The sequence below is a fragment of the Nelusetta ayraudi genome, unplaced genomic scaffold (assembly GCF_046127955.1).
Source record: "Nelusetta ayraudi isolate G7.1 ecotype Tasmania unplaced genomic scaffold, CSIRO-AGI_Nayr_v1 ptg000004l, whole genome shotgun sequence".
Classification (NCBI taxonomy): Eukaryota; Metazoa; Chordata; class Actinopteri; order Tetraodontiformes; family Monacanthidae; genus Nelusetta; species Nelusetta ayraudi.
The window spans coordinates 2,955,124-2,978,113 of record NW_027466054.1 but is presented as its reverse complement, the minus strand read 5'-3'; the positions used below and the strand labels follow the sequence as shown (position 1 = coordinate 2,978,113).

The 22,990-nt window shown below is 45.7% G+C and overlaps 1 protein-coding gene across 2 annotated transcripts in view; it reads right to left on the bottom strand.

The window, feature by feature from the left end:
- grin2bb (glutamate receptor, ionotropic, N-methyl D-aspartate 2B, genome duplicate b) overlaps nucleotides 1–18,772 on the bottom strand; it is an 87,391-nt gene extending 68,619 nt beyond the window's left edge. The window contains exons 1-2 of one of the 2 annotated variants that reach the window (XM_076044275.1): nucleotides 18,397–18,772; nucleotides 582–1,295 (exon numbers count right to left, since the gene is read on the bottom strand). In XM_076044275.1, the coding sequence (XP_075900390.1) occupies nucleotides 582–1,295; nucleotides 18,397–18,405 (723 nt within the window). In that variant the 5' untranslated portion in view covers nucleotides 18,406–18,772. The remainder of the gene's footprint in view (nucleotides 1–581; nucleotides 1,296–18,396) is intronic. The other variant, XM_076044283.1, reaches the window with a different exon arrangement.
- Nucleotides 18,773–22,990: the final 4,218 nt, after the last annotated feature.

Sequence of the window (22,990 nt, the reverse complement as noted above, 5' to 3'; positions counted from 1 at the left end):
AAGGTTGGGCCAATATAAACGTCAGTCATTGCAGAAGTCTGCAGGGAATTTGCTATAAAGGACGGGACCTGCTGCCTTTCTGCTGCAAAGCTGGATTTGGGGTGAGCCCAGCGTTACTTATGCAGTGGTATAGTTTATTTTATTTTCATGTTTAACATTGTACATCATTTATTAGTTGAGAGGACTCACTCTTTGGAGAGTCGACACAATACCAGACGCGTACAAGGGGTCTGTGACAGAAAATTAATCAGCAAGAAGCAAAGAGGCTGAGCAAGAATAAAGACTTTGGTAAAACAAAAAAAAACAAAAACCCAATTGCTCATCAAGAGAAATCCGGCCCGCCGGTGAACGTCTTTTAACGACTATCCGAGCAAAACCAAAACTCGGGATTCAAGTAAATTATCTTTCTGAGTTAATGTCTTCTTGCTCGGCCGACCATGTAAATCCATTTGTATAATTGAGTTTTGAGCACAGCTGTCGAACCCAGGTGCGCCATTATTGACAACAGTAGCAACAAAGAACGAGAGCGAAAATCTACCTCGCCAAACCAACGCTGATTTTGAGGCCCAAAGTGTTCCTACCTTGGCAGCCATCACCATGGAGGAGCCTCCCCTGATGCCCAGGATGGGGATGTGAGTCTGGGCCGAGATGAAGTCCAGGATCTGAGCGATGGCCTCCTGGTCCGTGTCGTCGCCAAACACCACGCCCTGCAGCGAGTTCCTGGTCATTTGTGCGCAGATGCTGTTGATGATACTCTTGGGGTCGGTCTCGTTCATGGTGACCACCTCCACTTTCGGAGGGTAAGGGATGTGGAGGAAGTCCTCCTTCTCCAGTCCCACCCCGAGGGTCACTTCACTAGAGTTGCCCACCAGGATGACGGCGATGCTGAGCGAGTTGATCTGCTTGTGGGTGATGGGCGGAAGAGCCGGCAGGCCGGGGGAGTACTGAGGGGGGACGGCGACGCCCCTCTGAGACCCGCCACCCCCCCTCTGTCCGCCCTGTCCTCTGTCCGGGGAACCCCCGGGTCCGGAGCCGGGACCTCCGCCCCGGCGAGACTCGCAGACCGGCAGCAGGAGCGCCGACACCAGGAGCAGGGAGAGGGACAGCGAGAGGAAGGGCAAGGAGAGCCGGGGGTGAGGACAGGGCTGGTGGGACGCCGGGGTCAGCGGGAGAGGGGACGACGGTGGGTGGCTCAGAGAGGGTGGGGGGGAGCGGAAGACGCAGCTCTTGTCCTGGAGGTGGGGGGGAGAAGGGTGGAGGCTGACAAGCATCGTTGAGGAGTGTAAATGCCGTTCCTGAAGAACAGAGGGTGAAAAAAAAAACAGGGAAAATTATGGAGCGACTCGACCGATGGGAAAAAAAACAAAAACATTCTGCTATAATCTGCAACAAGCTCGGACACATGTTGGGGGCTCAATCCTGCTTCACAGACTGGGAGGCAGTCTCACTAATTTTACAGGTGTAACTGGAATTGTCAAAGTGGCAGTCTCAAGTCTGGAGCACCTGGGAAAATAGCACAATGGCAAATTAAGCATGCCACTCAGCGCGGTGCACAGTGTGACCCCTTAATTTGTGATTCGATGGAAACCACTGGAGGACTGATTACGCCGAGCGCATAAATCCAAGAGGCCAACGAGCACGGCCGTCGAGAACGAGGAATAATAGCAAACAGCCTCTATTTACAAGACAGAGGCTAAAATGACTGAGTGCTGAGATGAGGTTTGAATCTATCTGATGCTAAAACGATCACAAGTGAGCTATTTTTGAAGGCGCGTTCATGACCGCGATCATTTATTCATCCTGTAATTTTTTGCTCCCTCCCTCCCCTCCAAGCCCTCCCCAGTCTAAATGGGTCCGCGGCCAGTCGAACACAAAATTAACAACTTTAATTGCGCCACTGATGACGGTGCTGGCCGGACTTCACGGGAGGGAGGCGGGTTGGCGGGGGGGGTATTAGTTATTAAAGACAATTTCCAAACTCGGGCGCCGGTTCGGATCTTGATTTAAAATGCGGATGACTCAAGCACTTAATTGCCAAACTGAGTGACCCACAAAGGCGGGTATCAAACCACGCAGAGAGAGAAGGAGAGAGAGAGAGAGGGAGAGCGAGAGAGGGTGGGAGAGGGAGGTAAAGAAGGAGTAAGAAAGAGAGAGAGAGAGAGCGTTAGCGCTCATGGACAACATCTGACATCCATTATCCTGCGCTGAGACTCCCTCCCAGGAGCCCTGCAGCAAACATCCAAAACTGAGCAGGAGGGAGAAGCAGAGCGCACAATCGTCCGTGTGTGTGTGTGTGTGTGTGTGTGTGTGTGTGTGTGTGTGTGCACGGTGAGACAGTCAGGACAGCACAGGGTGCATTTTGACAGATTGACAGCCTCACAGCTTCATGGACTGGCTGCCGGGCTAAGTGACCATTAGACTTGACAGAGTCCCTCAACCCCCCCCACGCCCTCCCACCACGTCACCCTCCAGACCTATTTCCTCTGGTTCTGCCCCCCCAAGCCTCCCCAAACCTCCACGAGATCTCTTGAAGATCTCGCTCCCCCCCCCACCCCCCCGACTTTGATGTCAACCGCAGCCCCATTACTTACTATTCCTGCGATTACATCCTGCTCCTCTGTTAACAGCCATGAAAGGAGAAGTAGGGGAGCGGATACGTGAGAGCAGAAATAAAGTGGGTGAGAACTACAGAGGGGGGAGTGAAAGATGTAGGTGACAGGCTCGGAGAAGCACAATTAGTCATAGCTTGATGGCAGATTTGCGGTGGCGCGCACGAGCGTATCAGGGGGACAGATTTGGGCACATTTTCTGCATTAGGCAAATACAAGGGAGCTCAATCTGCGTAGGTGCGTTCTAAATTCAGATCAGAGGAGAACTAGGGATGACGGATGGATGAAGGGCAGAGGAAATGGTTGGCTTCCATGTCTGTGCTCGCACATCACCTTCGCTAATCATTTATTCATCAAACGCCCCCTGCGTTCGGTCCAGGAAGAGAAGAGCAAGTATGAAAGGACGCAAAGGACAGCGAGCGAAGTTCCGTCCAGGAGTTGAGAGAGCGCTGAAGATCATGCACGGAGAATCTGAAGAGGATGAAGCATGATCTCCACGCAGTGAAAAAAAACAAAAAAAGGGGGGGGAGAAAGAAAACAGTTTGTCTAAAAGGTCTAATTAGCAGAGGTTTGCCGGGCTTAATTGCAGGTGCACGTTCTAATTGTAAACGAGCTGAAAATCTCCACTGGGATGCAGCAGCAGTAGCAGCGCAGCCAAGATGAGGAGAGGAAGAGAGAGGGAGGAGGAAACGAGTGGGAGGACGGCAGAGAAGAGAAAGGAGAGAGAAGTGTGGGGCGAAGGAGAGAATAAATAGAGACGCACACAAAAGGGATGGAGGAGGAGGAGGAAGGAACGGCAGCAAGAGAGCGAGAGGAGGGAGGTGTGGAAGGGCAAAGCGGCGAAAGAAAAAAACCCTTTAAGATGACGTGAATGTGTTCGTTTTAATCAACCCGAGAAGGAGAAGAAGATTTGGGATTTTTACAACCACAATTCTTATATTTAAAAAAAATCCATTGGGATACAAGAAAAAGCAAGGTGCTTTTTTTAAAAAAATATATAGATTGGTCAAAATCATAGAACCACACAGATGAATAGAAGAAGAAGAAGAAGAAGAAGAAGAAGAAGAAGAAGAAGAAGAAGAAGAAAGCGGTGGGGCAGAGGCACCGGGACATGCATTTCTGTATAACGGCAGTTTCCATAGTAACGATTCAAATGCCTCCACGCAGCATCCTGATGGACGGGAGACACACACACACACACACACACACACACACTAATTCGCTCTGTGCGCGACAAGCATACGCGGGTGCCCTCTCCCAATGGTACACAATTTACTTCCACGCAAGACGCCGCACTTAAACTTCTTGGACGAGCGAAATGGCACGTTGCCTTTCGCAGCGAAGCACACGCACACACATACACACACAAACATGCACGGAACGCATGTCAGGTGAGTGGACGAGCCGTCAGAGTGGATGCGTCCCTCCGTCTTTCAGTTCACCTCACATTAAAAATGAATCTCCAAAAAGTGCTGCGGAGGAAACAAACAGGAGCAACCCGGTCGGAGGCCACGAGCGGCCGGCTAGCGGAACGCCTCGCAGCGCTAATAGCACCGACATGCAGCATTCACACTGCCATTTACGTTTACCCCCTTAACTGGGTTCAAATGGAAGGTGTCAAGAGAGGATTCCTGGGCGTCCATTACGACAAAGCCAAATAAAGCTCCCTCACCGCCTCGGCCCAATCGAGTTGACACGCGGGTTTGTGTGACCTTGTGCGCCCATTACTGCACTCAAACGGCAATTATGAGAACATACCGCACGGCGTGCAGGCGAAACATGTCTAAGTGGGGTTGAACGGCGACACGTAACAGCTATTACGCGCCGTCGCTCGCACTCGTCCGTTTCCTTGCGAGCACGAGCGAAACCGTCCACCAAGTGCTCGGACGTACGTGGACCGACGTGCACGAGCCGCCGTTCCAATGTTTCAAGGTATTGAGTGACAACTCTGCAGGGAGAGCTGTACGACTGAGCACTGGATGATGGGTTCTTTTTCAACAGATAAGTGAAAAATCTCAAATATATATCCATTCCTACATCTTTACCTTTCTTCCATGTCTCTGGTCAACCAACCATGCATGATTAGTTATTCATAGAACTCTGTTGCTGTGCAAAAAGCAGCATTTTAATCTGGCAAATGACTCAGGAAGATTCAAATTACATTCAACACAGGGTTTCTTTTTAAGGGTACTCAAGGTTTGATTGACTCTGTTTACAACTAGACTACTAACTACATTATTTTTTTTCTTTTATTTAAGGCTGTCAGCATTAAAGCATTAATAACAATGAGATTGAATACAAGGAAAAACAATTTTTTTTTTTTTTATCATATTTTAATCACAAAATTTTTGTCCCTTCCACTGACCCGTAGTCAAGTCCTCAAGCTGTGGCGCTTTGTTTCAACACTGTATCCTGCCAACGTTAGCTTTGTTGATTTAGTTCAATTCACACCACAGTGATGGTTGAAGCTACCACCTGCAAACTGAATATCCAGGTGCAGCCAAAATCCCTCAGACTGGCACAGCACCACTCTGCCAAAAGAACCATTTCGGAGTGTGGGAGTAGACCACAGACCTGTGGATGAAATCACATCGAAGAAGCGGACTAAAGCAACTGCTAAATGTGTGGCAACTGAATGCTCTGACTCGTCGTAGAGATTGAGATGCATTGAGATGGACAGCCAGCAACCTCAGGTTGAACTGTACAAGTTCAACGGTGGTTGTTGTGTCATTGTCGCATAGTAAACTGTGAGCTTGTGGTTCTCCTCTGATCTTGTGATCTGGAGGTTCCAGTCGATCGCCACTCTGAGGAGCTTGTGAGACGCGTGCAAGTGTTGGCTCACGTCGTCAGTCGGCCCAGAATCCCTTCACGGTGCAGAATCTCCGGGTGGAATTTGTTTTTGTTTTTTTCGGCAGAGATGCAGGGTTTATTGTTAGAAATGACTGGTAAATTGAGTTTTGTTAACCTGATTCATCTGATTCAGTAGGCAGATGTTGATGTAATAGCGCAGCAACAAGATGAATCTAAGACAAGGTGGCGATGGTTTCGTCAGGTGCGCCGCCCTGCTGGAGGAGCGGCCACACGGAACGGGCTCAGCGGGAAGTTGTGCGAGCCGCTGGATGGATGAGACCAGCTGACACCTGGACTGATTAGCCCTGACGACGACAGCAGGAAATTATCCACTGGCGCGACAGAGTGACAGGACGGGGTGAAAAATGGACTTCAGTCCGTGACGTCTGTGAAAGACCGAACCTCCACTAGATCTTCCTGTCAGGTCTGACGACGCCGAAAGCGGCGATGCGCTACGTGTGTTTGGTCAAACACAACCAGGAAGACGTGCACAAAAACACACGCGGCGCGACCGTGCGCACTCTGTGGGGCTCGAGGAGGGGTTTGGCAGGGTGTGGGGGGGTTGAGCCGGATCACGCTAATAGGATGGAGGTCCACGGTTAACATTTACAAAGAGCATTGATCACAGCACTCTGTCAAATGGCACGAGCCTCCAGTAGAATAACTAGAGCCGGAGCTGCGCACACACTCATGGACCTCCAAACGCTGCCAATAAGAATTCCTCCGGACCAGTCGGCCATGACACCGCCGTCCCCAGTCGCTTCGCCCCTTTAGATTTTAGATGTTGCTGGGAAATTGTGGACTGTGGCACACACCTCCGCGGGAGGGGCCCGGGCTCAGCGGCTGGAGACATTAGCATCGACTCCGCCAGGCTATTTAAAAACACACGTACGCCACAGCTATCTGGGCTCGGCTATATGCCTCGAGACGGGATACAGTGGGCTGCGCTCCATATAGCGTCTTGTCAGGCACCGTGGATAACGTGAGCTGACAGGCGTATCTATTAGCGAGTCCATTTGCATTCAGTAGGTGGTCAGTTACAGGTAAAAGCTGTGTGTCTGCGCTGATGCACAGAGCGCTTCGGGCATGGTTTACATGAAGCCACAAGCACGGAACTCGCTGCAGAGCAATTTAATGAAAACTTACAGCTTTGAAAAAAAATAACAAGTGCAGAGCGCAAACCTGAAATATTTGAGTTCCGGCTGTTTTCCTTCGAAACTTTGTCTTATAACGCCCAGCATTACTGCACTCTGTCATCGGCAATTTAACGTTTGTCTTGTTGTTGTTTCACCTTGGACAACTTCTCTTTCACCTGGAGGACAATGAGAGCATTACGCTACACGTCACTAGGACGTTGACGTTCATATCGGTGTTGTTTTCGTGAATGGGGCATGTTGTGACGCCCCTGTCAGAGCTGTGTGACAGCGTCGGGTTCAGTCAGGTAATCAGGCGTCATGCCGATATAATGACTCTCCTGCAGGGGGCGGAGAAAGCAAGGCGAGTTCTATTTGCATCCTCTGTAATTATTCAATTTCCCTTCCAAAAGTCGACTGTCAGAGGTGGTTGGGTGTTTGCTGAGGGATCCACTGGCTCTCTGTGGGCGAACCATTGGGGGGGCGCAGCGATATACATGGGAAAAATGTTTTTTGTTTTTTTTTCTGTGGAAGAAGCACTGAAAATACGCATCTCTTTCATTTTCCTCTGATCTCTCAGTTCCCTTTTTGAGGAGAAACACACGCGTGACCCAGTGGGACACTTACTATGTGGAGGCTGACAGTTCAGAAACACTCCCCCTCTCCGTCTCCCTAATTAGTCAACAGACACAACCACAGCTGATAAACATGCTAAGAGACACTCTCACATTCATCTGGCATTGCAGTGCAAACTGGAGGTCCGTGCCAGGCCCGGCAGAGCCGAACCGTCCTCGAGGGAAGAGTAAAAATGTGGAGCGGTTGACACCAAACACCTCGGAGGCAAAGCTAATGCGTCACGAATCCACGAGTGCTGCATTAGAGCAATAAAGCCACTAATCCAAGCAAAGTGTTTGCAAAAAAAAACCAAATTAGAAACCTTAATCAGCAGCCATCGGGCCGTCTGCATGCGCGGCACCGGGGGGGTTGGGGGGGTGCCGAGTCAGACGTGTCGAAACCTCAGGACACGATCCACAGATCAGACCGCTGGCGTCAAATAAGGTAGCGTTCACCAGCGCATTAGATTTAAAGATTCAAAGACTTTTAATTGTCACATGTAAACTTAACATGGCAGTGAAATGTTGGTGTGGCAAAAGCCGATGTGATTGTGCAATATAAAGTTTAAAAAAAAGATTAAAAAAGATTAAAAAAAAAAAAATCATCATAATAAAAAAATAATTGGTTGTCTTCCCTTTTAATGAGAGCAAATGCAGGTTGAGCGATAGATCTCAAACACTGATAAATTGCTGAGTAACTCTGATGGTTTGGATTTGACTCGTCAACGCAGTCCTCACTGGTTCACTGCCAGTTTATTCTCGGGGAGAGTTCTCTTTCTGAAGTGACTGAACGTGCTGCAATGAAATTATATTCCACGAGTCAACAAATCCTGTTAGCAGAATATCACCGCCATCCATCTGTGCTCGCTGCACCCCACCCACCCACTCCCTCTCCCGCCCTCAGAAACACACTTATATCAAATACAGTACAAACAAGAGATTGTCAGTGATCTGCTCAGCGTTTGGAATTTAGTCGAGAGGAAAACACTTTGTGCTTTTTCTCATGGTTCAAAAATGCAGATTAAGACTGCAGCTAGCAGCTAGCAGAGCTGAGTAACAGGTCCATAAGGTGCTCTTGAGAACAGAGCAGAAGGATCAAATGTAAGTCAAACCCCCTAGAGTCAATACTATTTGGGTGCGAGTGCCAAGCAGGGAGCCGACCGAGAATCAAACCCACAACCTACCAGTCTCAGGGTGGATGGTCCACCACTAGATCACTGGTTTTGGTGTCTGCCTTCTGAGCAGCAGCTTTTCCTGTGCGTGGTGGCAACAGTTGTCTTTTAGACGTTGGTCTATACCTACTACTCATGTAAAATGCACTGAAATCATTTTGCAATGGTAAGGTGCGAAAGTTGACTGACTTGAAATGGAAATGAACCATTTTGTTATGTTGATAAAGGAAGGGGTTTCTTCTCTCCAACAAAGATCAGGACCAAACCCTTTTTTTCTCTCCCAATTTAGAAAAAAATCAAAAGACTCTAGATTCCAAAAACAAAGACAGGTGCTTGGAAATATCCCCAACATGGCTCTTTATTTTCCATAGTTTCATTTCCCCCCCACACGCATAGTGTCCCTTTAAACACTGACGCACGTGACATTTATTTTGAGATATCGAACAAAATAAACGGCAAAAACATGCTTTTCATCGAAATGAAGAAACCGCAAGGGTGCGCCGTGCTTTTTATAGATGGGATTGTTTTATCTTTTTTATGGCACATTCAGGGATATGCAGTCACACACACAGTGACAATTGCTTTTTTTGGGGGGGAGAGAAACAAATACACGACTTATCCTTGAAATCATGCAGATTCTGGATGCGTTTGGTAACAAGGTGGGAGGAGAGAAAAACGGAGATGGTGTTCCACAATTAGAAACAAAGGCGATGTGGGCAAGGGACGAAAGATGCAGCGTGCGCACCATAGGAGCGTGCCGTGACAGCCAGGAGCTTACGGCCTTATTATGAAGTCTTCCATAGAGCTTTAGCCCATGCAATGATTTATCGGCCTCTAGTTTTGCAGGAGGTCCGGGGACAGCTGAAAGGAGTCACTATTGAAGAGGGTGTTAGGGGTTTCATTAAGTGCACTTAGTCTGGTCAAGAATCCTCTCTCTGCTAATTGCACTTATAACGTGACACGCTTGCGGATGTGCGCCGTCGTACCGACGTTGCTCCGAAGCTGCTCCGAAGCCCCCTGAACACATTATTTGGTCTCCACGTTAGAGGCGAATAAAATGGCCAAGACAGAGAGCTTGCGATGACACATAAATCTATTCAAAAACACACACACACACACACACACACACGCACAATACACGAGGCGAGGAGGAAGTGGAGAAAACGCAAGGTTGAGGCAAGATCCATCTATTCCCTGAAGTCTTCATTACCTCATTGGAGCCATTTATTTCACCGCGGTTATATCTCCTGCGCTGGACTTAATTTAGCAGTGAAGTGACAAGTCCCCCTCTGCAGCAACACAAGGGTCTTACAGCACAGTCTCCCAGGGCCTGAACCTTCACTGCTTACACACCGTGAAGAGCCGCACCGCAGTTCCCCTAAAGCGCACAAGACTTTTTGGTTGCCAGCCGTCATTTTTTTTTTCCCACCCCGCTTATCTAAAGGTTATTATAACTCAATCTGTTACAATATGTTACACCATTTTTGTCAGTGCAGTCTGTAAAGAGCCAGTCACAAACCCGGTTCAGCCCCAGCACATAATAACCCTCCTCTGGGTCTTTTCCTCCCCTGCTGGCCTTTTTTTTTTCCCTCTTTTTTTTTTTTTTTTGATAAGCTCAAGCGCGATATTAAAGTTTTCCATTTTTCTTTACCAGTGGCAACATTCGAGCATCTCCTAACGCTCTAAAAGTTAAGTGCTTTGGGATTCTTACAGCGACACCCTGAAGACTCAAGAGAGCCGTCGGAATGAAAGACTGTAAATCTGCTTTGTCTCTCCTAAAATTGCTCTTAATTACCCGAGGCCACCTCAGCCCTTCACCCCGTGAGGCCTCGCTCCAGCTCAGACTGCCTCTCCCAATAAAAGTATACACAACATTTGCATATACTGGAGGAAAAAGAACATCAATATTCTTGTAAAACCATATGAAACCGGGGTTTGGAAATGTTGCTCTCTGTCCTTTCTTTTCTTTTTAAAGTAGTTTATTATCTGTTACGTAAGTAATGTAGTAAGTAATTTTAATTTAATTTTTTCCTACAAAAGGAAATATTTACATCTTGGGTTTAATACACAGCATTTTTTATTTTATTTAAAAAAAAAACAAGCAATCTAACAGCAAATATAGGTGACATTGACAAAATAATCAGAATTGAACCAGATTAATTCATTTCCAAGCAACCAACACATTAAATCCAGACTAAGGAAATGACTTCCGTTTTTCACTGGAGATGGCGTAGCAGGCAACTGAACTGGTGAAAGTTCCTTGAAAATATTTCAGGTCTTGTCCAAACGACCACTACAGCTCTAATTATTGATGGGGAGCAAAAAGTATTTGACCTCTGAGTGGTGTTGGCAAAAATACCCCGAGCTCTTCACCAGCGAGGGAAGAAACCTTTTTGGACGAGAAGCAAAATGACTTTGAGACCCTTCCAGAATTTCAGACTACTTCAGCACTGGGACTGACATGACTTGAACGGCTAAACATTTTGACAGAAAATTTTCCCCTCATATATTTAAAGATCAACAGACATTTAAACTTGTATTTAACGCTGCGCTTCACTTATTTTGCAAAAAAAAAGATTGAAAAACCAAAATCTGTATTTTTAAACGTTTTCTTTTGGACAAAACACAATTGAAGCCTTGAGATAAAGGACCAGTGTAATCCACATGGTTACAAACAGTGTGACTGACTGTGTCTGAATAATTTAGCACCCAGCTACTACTGCTACTTTAATGTTGTGTGCACAGCTCTAGCAGCATCCCTAACTAAACCAATAACCGTCTTTGAATATTACCAAGACTTCAGCAAGTGAGCGCAAGCTAATTTTACGTGAGGAAATTTAAAAGGGTGGTGTAAAATATGCAGGGTTTATGTGCTGCAGCTGGAGACCGCTCTTTAATTTAAAGCTTATTTTTATTCCGTGTGCAGACTGCAGCAGTGTCTGTGTATGTTTTCTTTTAGCACTGACGGCTGGACACATGACTGGATGACCTGATACTACTGATGCTTAAAGAATATGATAATTCGACACTACTAGTACGACTAGCACTAAAATACTATGATCATCTAGCTGTCAGATCATCCGGACTGAGCAAACCTGGAGTGACTCTCTTGATTTTAAACAGTCGTCTCCTGGGTTCAACTGAAGTGGAGGCAGATCAGCTGAAATGATCAACGATCACCCGATTTTTGTGTTCCTCAAGTTACGCAACGTGAGGGAGTTCAACTCAGGACATTTCATTCAGATTCCGCACGCTTCATCTTCTTCTACATTCTTATGTAAACATCTGCAGTTATGTGGAGCAGATGTGACTCTTGACAACAACAAGAGTTGTTATATAATTAACCAACAATAACAATTAAACTAACAACGCGCTTCGTGTGACATTCAGCTCATTTCCAATATTGAACCTGACTGCCTGGTTTCGACGCTGTGATTCTCCAATCACAGTCTTTTCACGTGCTTACGGGCCAATCACAAGCACGATGGTGGATATGTAGTTAACATTTGTGTTTTGTGTGTCATTTGAAAGTGACGACTGTAGTTACTCTCTGCGTTGGTTCTTTCTTGTTGTTTTTCTTTGCTGTCTTAAGTTTTATTTGGCACTGTTATTGTTGTATATACTGGTTTTGTGTGTACTGTCTTGTCATACATTCATATTCATTTATTTATACATATATGCATTTTTTTTAAATTAGCCCGGATGTAAACTGAAACTAGCGAGCAGCTCCTCCTAACAGAATTATAAAGTTGTTGATTGGATTCATTTAAATGTGTCTCTTCTCTTTCAAATTCCCTTTATTCTTTAACCGTTCACTTCTTCCATTCTTCCATTCTTCTCTTAACAGCATGACTCGCTACGCTCGTTTCTGATGTTTCTTTGTGGGCAGCACCTTCACGTACTTCTCGCTTGCGTTCAGCTATCAAAACCTCCATCAGCTCCTCTCATCTCTCCACCTCAACCTCGCTCTCAGCCCCTGGAGTTTCTCTTTCATCTTATCGGCCACTTCAGTTTGTCAGGATTAAAAAAAAAATGCTGCTGCTGTCTAAAGGCACTGTCACCGGAGGAGCTTTTAAACAGCGTCTGTCTGGCACGACATGGGACGGTGCACTTTCCGATAATATTACTGTGCCATTTTGATTGTGTAATTGCTGCAAATACAGCAAGGAAATGAGAAACTTCAGGGACTAAATTTGCATCCGAGACCTCAGACTGAAGAAACAGAAGCTTAGAGTCGGTCAGACAGTGATGGGGTCAATTTGTATTGTCCCCAGCAGAGTCTGCAGAGACATCAGAGGACATCCAGGGAGGCGCCTGTTGACTTCAGCAACTGAAGAGCGCAACAGAAAAGTGAGCAACGTGGTTCGAGGCGGCGTCACAGCGCTGGGCCCCCCGTCCTCTATTCTTAGCTCCCCCCCCCGCACTCAGTCACACATGACTAGGCAGCGAGAAGGAGCGCTAGCAGAGGCATCTTGACATCCTGCTGGAGATTGTCTTTCTTCTTCAGCATCCCAGTCAGGCTAATAATAATAATAATAATAATAACAATAACAATAATAATAATAATAATAATAATAATAATAATAATAATAATAATAACAATAACAATAACAATAATAATAATAATAATAATAATAAATACAATGATAAATGAACAAATGCTGGCTTTTTAAAATCCCTGCATTCAAAATGTGGAATGCCTCTGGAACAAGCTCGCTGATTACACACCGGGTTCCTCTTTATCTGCCCCCCTCACAGCCTCACACCCAAGAACATCCCAAGCTGCACCAGTTTGAATTCATCCCAATCGCTCATTAAAACCTATCCTGTTTTGAAAAAAAGGGAAGAAAAAAACTTTACTTTTTCTAATTGATGCATCTTCTTTATGAGGCTCCTAAATTCTTTCAAATATTCAATTTTTATTTTTTATTTTTCCCATCCTGGATATGAATGTAGCAGCCTCATGTGATAAATTACCTAAAAAAACACACACACATGAAAATCACCGGTAAGAAGAATATTTAGCCCTCTGTTTACAGCCTCCAGCATGAACGCAGAGTCTGAGCTTCCTGATCGAAATGATGATTTGTTTGGTCCATGGAAAAACAAAGCCAAAGCAATGCAGTCTTATAGGAGCCACCTGACTGGGACTGTTGAAACCCCCTTTATGACGTCAACGTTTTTTTTTTTGTTTAAAAGTAAAAAAAAATATATAATGTACTTTATTGTAAAGATGATGTGTACTGGAGGATTCACACTGTCCACATGATCCACTGTGCACTGTGTCATCCAGCTGCCTCGCAATCACGCCTGAAAATGATTTCTCTGCTGCTTCTGTTCTCCGCAGCCCCAAACTGTCCCTCTTCCCTCTTCCTGACCAGATAAATCATTTCAAACTACAATATTAAAAACTTAAAAAAAAAAAGAAAGAAAGAAATTGCCTGCAGCAGACGTCAGCTTCAAGTTGCGCGTTTTAATCTTGCTCAAGAGACTGTGTAAATTTATGCATTAATATTAATTTCCTCCCATCTTCTTTGTGTGCGGCGTTTAAATCGAGTTCTTTGTGGTTTCGCTCAGCAGTCCGGCACTTTGAGCTTTATTTCACCGTTTGAAGTGGGCTTTTTACGAGTGGAGTCTACCCTCTTGTTCAAAGGCAGGGGGGCCACAGCGGCAAACCTGTACATCATGAAGGGAAAATAGATGGTGTGCAGAGGTGGCAAAAGTAAAAAGTAGAAAGTACAAATATTTGTGTACAAATGTAGTGAGTAAAAGGTCATCGGAAAAAGAAATACGTAAGCAAAAGTACAGATACCTGAAAAATCTACCTAAGTACAGTAACCAAGTATTTGCACTTTGCTACTTCCCACCTCTGATGGCGTCGACACGTTTCGGTTGCACGGACGGCGCTTTCCTATTGTGGAGAAGCTCTGGCTCATCTGAACGCTGTGAATCGTTTCTTTCAAAACAAAAATGCACGGACGGCCGAGGTGTTTCTCTGGCTGCGTCTCTCTCTGGCACCGAGTAAACAATAAACACCAGGCCGCTCAGCACCTGTAATCCTGCGACGACTCAATCAACATTCGTAAAGCCGCTGGCTGGCTGACTGACTGACTGACTGGCTGGCTGACCGACTGGCTGGCTGGCTGGCTGGCTGGCTGGCAGGAGGCTGGGATCCAGAAGTGACTCAGGCAGGCAGCTGTCTGCTGCCGGTGACGCCCGTCAAACATCTCCCGTGCCCACATTTTTTTTTCTCTGTGACACTCCTCCCTGCCTGCCTGCCTGCCTGCCTGCCTGCCTGCCTGCCGTGTTCACGGTCCGCCGATCAAAATGGTGGCACCGCGCTTTGCCCACCCGACTCCTGAGCCGACAATTGGATCCCATAATCCCCTCAATCCAGCCCACTCGCTCGGAGACGTGCGGCGCGGCGGCGCTCGCTACAAGCCTGCCCCTCCTAAGCCGTGTTTCTTACTCACTCGCTGCTGCATCCGCCCCCGAAGCTCCCCTCCCACCCTCCCCCAACCCCCAGCCTCCGTCAGCGAGGCTCCAACCAGATTCTGCGGCCTTCGCTGCCACGCCTTAACCTCGCTCTCTCGCTCCGTCGCCCTCCGAGCGAGGTTCATGACCACGGCCATTTCCTGCCCTCTGCTGCTGTCTGCCCATGATGTTGAGAGGGAGGCGGCACGAGGAGAAACCATTGACACACTATGAGAACTGGACAGTGGAGTGGCAATATGGCGGCGCTGCATTTTTTTTTACTGCAGCCAAAAACCCCCACGCAGCCCAGAAAGCATTTTCCCCTTGATACACCTAATTTTTCCTGTCCTGAAAAGCCCTATGAAAAGTGCAGTCCGTGCTGTCTCTAGGCTCGTTCTGATTGGCTGATGCGTTGAGTTACAAAGGCACGATCAAGCCTCCAGTGTCCAATAACAGCAGCCTATTCACTTCAATAGATTTGTTCACCCAGCGCATACACCGAACAAGTTTTTAGCTTTGGGGTTGCTTCTTCATTACACTGCTCCATAGAACATGCGCAGTAGTGTCGCCTTTAATCAGAGAACGAGCCGACAGACAAAGCACTGCGACACTGTGATGTCACGCTAGCAATAAAAAAGATTCTGGCCTTTCTAATTATTTTGATAGATTAAAAGTCCATGACTTGATAATCTACAATAGAGAGATTGTTATGAACCATGTTTCAGGTCGCAGGTGGAAAAAGCTTTTAGGACCGTACAGTGTTTCTGGCTGCAGTACTTCAAGTGGCCACTGGCAACAAAAAAAAACTTTCGCTGCACCACCAATTATCGGTGTGGTATCCAGTTCTTATAATACACCAATGGGCAACTGCATTGAAGTGAATGAGAGGGCCACTACTGGATGCTGGGGGGAGCTGGAAGAAAAGCAGGTACGGCACACTCGTGAGCGCAGAACGGAAAAGAGTCGGTCCAGTCTGAAGGGAAGAAGCAGCAGTCACACACACACACACACACACACACACACAAACACACTCCTCTCGGTCACGCTCCGACATCATAATTAGTTACATCCCTTCCCGAGTCGGTGGATGGATGGGAATGCCGGAAAAAGCTCAGATTTATGAGAATTAACTACTTTCACCCAAAGCGACAAACAATCCGGCCAAGAATCTAATCCACGATTTCACCAGGAGACAAAAAATCCTGGACAGGCTCCACCGGCGGCAGCGGCCGGGCGCCGTGACAGAGCGGCAGATTTTACACAGTTTCTGTGGCAGAAATGTTCACACACGCGACAGAAAAAAAAGCAAGAAGAAAGGAACGAGTGGGAAAGTTCAAACACACTTCTCTCCAATCCGAAGGTTCATTCGGCGAACACCAAAGCCATGTGAGAATTCCCCTATTGAGCTGATTTGGCTTTATCTCCTCCCTGGTAGCCTGTCACACTTCCTCTTCTCCTCTCTCCATTATCTTCAGCCCGGCCACTTTTAAATGTGTCTTTTATCAGTCACGCACATTGGACGGCTGCTGAGAGCGTGCACGAGAAGGAGGAGGCCTATAGCTTGGGCTCTGCGTTACTTTGTACGGTTACAATTGTCTAGACCTGTTTTCCCTGGTGGAGCAGTGCGGCTCTGCGTTTTGTTGGGCTTACTGAAGCTACTGCCTTGTTATCCCTTATCACCACCACGCTGGACCCGCTCGCGCGAGCACAGCCAGCAAGAATGTACGATGAAAGGAGGGAATTCATCTCTTGCGTTATAGCTGTGCTTTCCCTCCTCGTGTCCTTCTCTCTCCTTGCACGCCGCCCGCTTATACATTCAAACGAGGGGTCATTAACATCGTGCGCTGAATTCCTCAACTAATCTGACTCCTGTTTAAAGTCTTTTTTCACGCAGCATTCACTCAATCTTTGTGTTTTAATATAGTGGCATGAAATCGTGTGTGTCTATAGCCTGTCAGTGACGTTTCCACCACACTTACTAATGGTCCAAAGGTTTTACTCTTTTGTTTATTCCATAACCCAGACTAGTGGCAACAGCCCCAGCCTCTGAGACCTTCTGTCTGTCCATCTGCCCATCTGTCTGCCCATCCAAACAAGTGGAAGGTACTACAAAGCATCAGGTTTAGCAGAAAGTGAATAACACAGCATTTTGTGTATAATCAGAGGGCTACATTTTTTTTTTTTGAATTTTTGAATATGCGTGAAAATTATTATTCAACTATCTGTAGAGAGTCACAGTATGGGACCCTTAAACAACAAATCTTCCCAACAAGAAGTCACGTTGCTCTAGATAAAATGTAAAATGAAACACTTGCAGTTGTTGGTTTATAAGTTATAAGGTTGGGGAGGTAGAGAGTCCTCAAAAAACACTTTCTGAGACTAACTAACCAATTAGGGAAAAAATAATGTCATATCATTACACTGATGCTCATAAAGCTGGAGGTGGGGGAAGTTGACCTGTCTTTTATAGCACCAAACAAAAGTTGCATGAATCCACTTCAGCTGGACACAGAATGTAATCATTGCACATGGTCAGAAGTGATTAGTGATGAAGCAGAAGTAAAGAGATTATTGTGGCTGAAAACAGATTTTAAAAAAACTCTAACCTTATGGGCAACAGTGTAAGTTATTATTTCATATATGATACATGAAATTAATTTACGGCGAATTTTTAGTGTTGTTTATGGGACATCGTAGTGTGAGAGAAACACGCATGTTATGGACACTAAATTGTTCGTTGCAATCTAAAATAACTTTAATAATAAATGCAGTTTTTATCTCAAAATGCGCTGTGTAGCTTGATGTTTACCGTTGTGCTTTTAATTTATTCTCAATTGATTTAGATTTCTTTTTCACACCGCTGGTTGTACGCGGCCCTGCAATGCACTTCGATGACTGAGATTCCACCTCTAAAATCTCATGCAACTGCGATGAAGAGCCCCATTCTGAATCGCGGCTGCTGGCAGCTTTAGTATTGTGTAACCAGTCCCTGTGCTTTGAGGGGAAAGAGGCAGGAGCTCTGTGGAGGGAGCTTTTGTTGTGACAGAAGCAAGAAGTGACTGCAGCACGCTGTGCTTGAACGCCACAAAGGAAGACCACGAAGAAGAAGCAACTGCAACTGCTTGTAAACAATAGCAGCTGCTAAAGAGATTAGCAAGGATGGCGGAGTACGAGTGACATTTTTTTTCTGGACTCTTTCCCAGACGGATATGTGAGTTGGATTTAGCAAACGTTCCATATGGCCTGTCAGGGTACAATGTCCAAAAAAAACAATCAACAGCAAAAAAGCAGCTGAAAATCGTCCCCTCAACATAAACCGTGGAAACCTGTGACATCCGCATCCTTCAGTAAGATCTGGCATTCAACTTTTTCTTTGATCACCCAAGCAAACAGAAATGTTGGACTGACGTCCAACTTTGGCGATTCAGCATAAAAGATCACTCAAAATCAATCTTGGTGGAGAAACTGAAAGTGGCTTTTACGAGCAAACATTGAGGTTCTTGCAGTCAGCGCATTCGACCGCTCAACTCACTGGTTGGCCTACCTTGAACATTGCCAGCCCGGATCTCCTCTCTGCTCCTCAGAACTGGCATTATGGAGTGATCTGGGATCCGACTCCTCCTCTCATAGCCTCGGAGGAAGGGATGGTAGACGAGCCACGCGCAGAAGTGGACCTGAGGCTGCTCCTCTCCTCAAGAGAGGAGAAGTTCTCAAGTGTGACGAGGGACGAGGTGGCCGTCTTCTGGTCTTATGAGACGATGCCTGTTTTCCAAAAAAAAAAATATGAAAGGATGGATGATCATTAGCAACAGCATGAGGAGGCTGGCAGAAAATGATGCACTTGAACGAGAAGAGTGAGTGTGCAGAGGAGCAAAACTGCCACGCTCCAAAAAAAAAAAAAAAACAACCTTCAGAATTCTGCAGGAAAGTTGACCGAGTGCCTGAACTGAGTGAAAGAGAGGGATGACAGATGGAGAGTGAGCGGAGCGATGCTCCCTCCACCCAAGTCTCCTGCCCCTTCCTCCACCAACAGCGCTCGCCGAGGTCCTCCTCACTAAAGTCTGCCAGCGTGCGAACACAGTTGCCGTGGAGATGAGCGCTGCGCTGCGTTACGTTACGTACTCCTCCGTCCCGCCTGCTCCCTCCCTCCCTCGCTCGCTCGCCGCTCCGGTGGCTGCTCTCGTTCACCTCCTCGCCGGTCGCTCACTCGCCTGCCTCAGCCGGTCATGATCGTCGGCGGCTCGTGGTGGTCGTGGTGGTCGTCACGCTTTCTCCGCGGCTCGCCGCCCTATCAGCTCTGTTTGGGGGAGAAGAGGAAGACAGGGACAGGCTGAGACGGCTGGACGGCATTGCACGCACGGCGGGGTCGCCGCCGAGGTCAAGGCTCACGCCGGTGGAGCTGCCGCATCTACACGCAGCTGCCGCGTTACCCTGTTGAACACTGTGGCCTCACGGTGTTGACGCACAGGAAACGTTTTGTTTTCACTTACAGTGCAGTGTATTTTTGGCAAATATTTATATTATGTACTTAAGTAAAAGTACAAATACTTACATAAAAAAATGATCTGATAAAATCAGAATTACTGATTCAGGAAGTACAGGTTGGGAAATGTATTTAAGCCGTGCCATTGGGCCTTTCTGTGTGGAGTTGCACGTTCTCCCTGAGTCTGCGTGGGTTCCCTCTCTCTCGGGATTCTCCAGCTTCCTACCACAGTCCAAAGAGCTGTGCGTTAAAAGACCTGCCTGCGAGGTGCATTGGGAACTCGAAATTGACCACATGTGCGTGTGTGAGAGTGAATGGTTGTTTGTCTCTCAATGTAGCATTGAAATTGGCTGCTTGTCCAGGGTGTCACCCTGCCTTCACCCTATGACAGCTGGGAGAGGCTCCAGCAGAGCCCAGCAACCCTGAGTGCAGGACCCAGTGGGTATGAGGATGGATGGATGGATGGATGGATGGATGGAAAAATTAACTGACCAAAGGTCTTGCATGAGCATCTGGATCATTTTTAAGAGCTTTGCTACTCTCAATATGATATATTTTTTTTCTTTTTAAACTTCAGCATAACCACATGGTTCATGAAATTGATTCATTTGTTCTTGTTTACACTTTCTTATAACAATAACCAGTGGTATTTTCTACATTTTTATACTGAAAACATACTAAACAGTGACCGAATGCTGAGGAACGGTTTTATATTGAACTACACTACATAGTTTAAATAGTTCTACTTTAAGCAACAGAAACTATAATATAACAAGTGAATTACTTTTTAACAGATTTTTCTGTATCTTTTAGACACAGAAGTAATCAACACGTTCTTCCAATGTACGAAGTAGAAAGTACATATATTTGTTTACAAATGTAGGAAGTGAAAGTCAAAAGTCATGAGAAAAAGAAATAACAGTAAAGTACAGATACCTGAAAAATCTACTAAAGTGCAGAAACAAAGAATTTGTACTTTGTCGCTTCCCACCTCTGCTAAACACTGAGGTTGCAGATGGTAGAGGACTTGATGCCAAAACATCCTGACTATTAGAGAACGATTGTCCTAATTCTCCCACGCTGTTGAGTCAATTAACCCGTTCAGACCCTGATACAGCACAGAAGTGATTCAACTTCTAAAGGCTGTTCTCAACTGAGATTCAGGACCCTGGGGAACTCACTGCCATTGTCATATAAAATCTAGACGTTGATGTTAAAGGTTAAAGCCCCACTGATTGTCACATCCCAAAGGATGCAAAATTTGTCCTGCAAGTTTGATCCATCTCCTGAGGGAGCGGTGAGCAGCAGCGGTGCCATGCTCAGGAAACCCAGCTACTGAGTGCCAGGCAAGGAAGGCTATGGTTAGCATTTTTACAGTCTTTGGTATGAACCAACCTCCCAGTCCCAGGGCAGACACTCTACCACTAGAACACTGATATCTGTGAAATCACTGGCACTGGCAGTATTTACAGGATTCTTTTGAACAACAACCATACCCTGTGTTTTAATGTGTTATGATTTCCTTCTTCTTCTTCAAGTTGATGATGTAAATACCATCACTTTTCCTCTTGTACACGTACTGATCCATCTTGAAGTCCAAGTTGGTGCCTCCCAAATGGAAGGCAGAAATAAACTGGCATTTCATTCGCTGTATAACAGAAATTCACAATTGATTCATTTATTTATTGTTTTGCCCTAAAGTCACATTTTAGACCTGCGTCAGAGGAAGTTAACACAATTTTGCACTGAGTCTTACTGGGACACATTTGCGTGACTTTAATGACACCATGGATTCGGCGTGTTTTTGCAGCAACACCATTAGTTGGTAGTTTTCAATGAGAGTCAATGGGTCTATCTTCAAACTCAACAGGGGCAAAAACAAATGCCCGCTATGAAATATGAATGCATGCAATGAATTCCTGGATGATTTTATAGTTGCCTGCACTGCCTCCCACGTTTAAGGTTTAGCATTTGTTGACAACGTTTCTACTTTTTCCAACACGTTTGGTGATGGCGCATGTGTTGTAGTACAGACATACAGATGCGTTGGTGTGTTAATCTAAACCTGTGTCCTTTCCTTGAAGGGATTTACAGTATCTGGAAGCGTGTGTTAATTTGTGTATTTTGTTGAACTTAATTTTGGAGGTATTCAAAGTTTAGCCTCAGAAAATTGTCAGATGATATCTGCATGTGAGGAATTTTAATCCTGTCTGGCACTGTGATAAATTATTCATTTAACAAATGTTATTTACAGAAATTCATCTTTCTCAGCCTGACTACTTCAAAGTCTATTTATCTCCGACTCTGGTAGTATGAGTGACACTGATAGCCTGACTCATAATACAGCTTATCATTAAATGAAACACAGAATTTCAATTTGAATGAAGCTTATTTGTTTGTTCTCCCAGCCAATGAGTCATGAGCTATGTAAACGTTGAATTGTGTTTCACTGTGTTTGAGTCTCTGTTCTTGAAAGTAAAATGTGTTTCATGTTATGATTCCAGGTTGTATTGTGAGGTGAAAACAACATTTCTGACATTGGGTGGTGAAAGGAACCCCTTTGTGTTTCTGATATTTGGAATTTGAACAACTTTCCTTTTGAACATGAATCCTCCATTAGGCCAGAAAGCAGTAAATGAAAAGGCTTTTTGATGTCTTTATATTTTAACTGCTGTCACCACAGCCCACCACTCTTTTGAAGATGTCCTTAAATCATTTAGACTGTTTGGGTTTAAAGATGCTCACTTCAAACTAAACTGAAACATTTAGGGCAGGGAACGACTCCCTCACTCTTTTAATCTTTAAGAAGAAGGCACCATAACACACTTGTCACTTCAGACTTTGTCTCTAAGCAAAGTTTCTGGCCAGAATTCTAACACACAATACAAGGATGTTAACATTGTGAGGAAAATTGCAATTGCAGAAGGAGTTTCTCTTTTTTTGTTAAGAACAGATAGTCACAAATACAGTTGTATTTAATCATGATATTAATTATAGCTAGCGTCCTTTCTTGAGCGATGACACCAGCGATGTATGATTTGGAGACACTGAAGAGAAGACAGGAGACGGAGCTTCACTTTGGAAGTGACCAGAATGGACAACAGCAGGAAGAAGGACACCAGAGTGCATGTGCATGCTAAGTATTTTGGAGATGAAGCTTCAGAGGCCAGACTGAGATGGTTTCACAGGGGAGGGTATTGCACTCCCTCAACACTGAACATATTCAAAGAAGGATGCTTATATTGGAAATGCAAGGCAGGAGGCCAAGAGGAAGAGAAAAGAGGAGAATTATGTATATAGTGGAACCTGGATGAGGATGGAGGTGGATGGAGGCAGAAGATTGGCTTTAGCAACCCCAGAAGGGAACAGCTGAGAGGAAAAGAAGTCATCTTTTCATAAATATATAATTGGATTTTTTTTTTGTTGTTGGTTAATCAGGTAGTTAATTAACCAATCTATTTCCAATCCTGCCCGCTGGAGAAGCAAGCACAACCCTGGGGTCACTAATTTAAGCAAAGACACCCTCCAAGAGCCAAGTGCGTCATAAATATTGGAAAGACTACAGTCATTAAAGTGAGAGTGGACACTAGAATAATATAGTCACGCTCATCTGAAATGCATGGATATCGCACAAATTACAGGTTTTCACACCCTG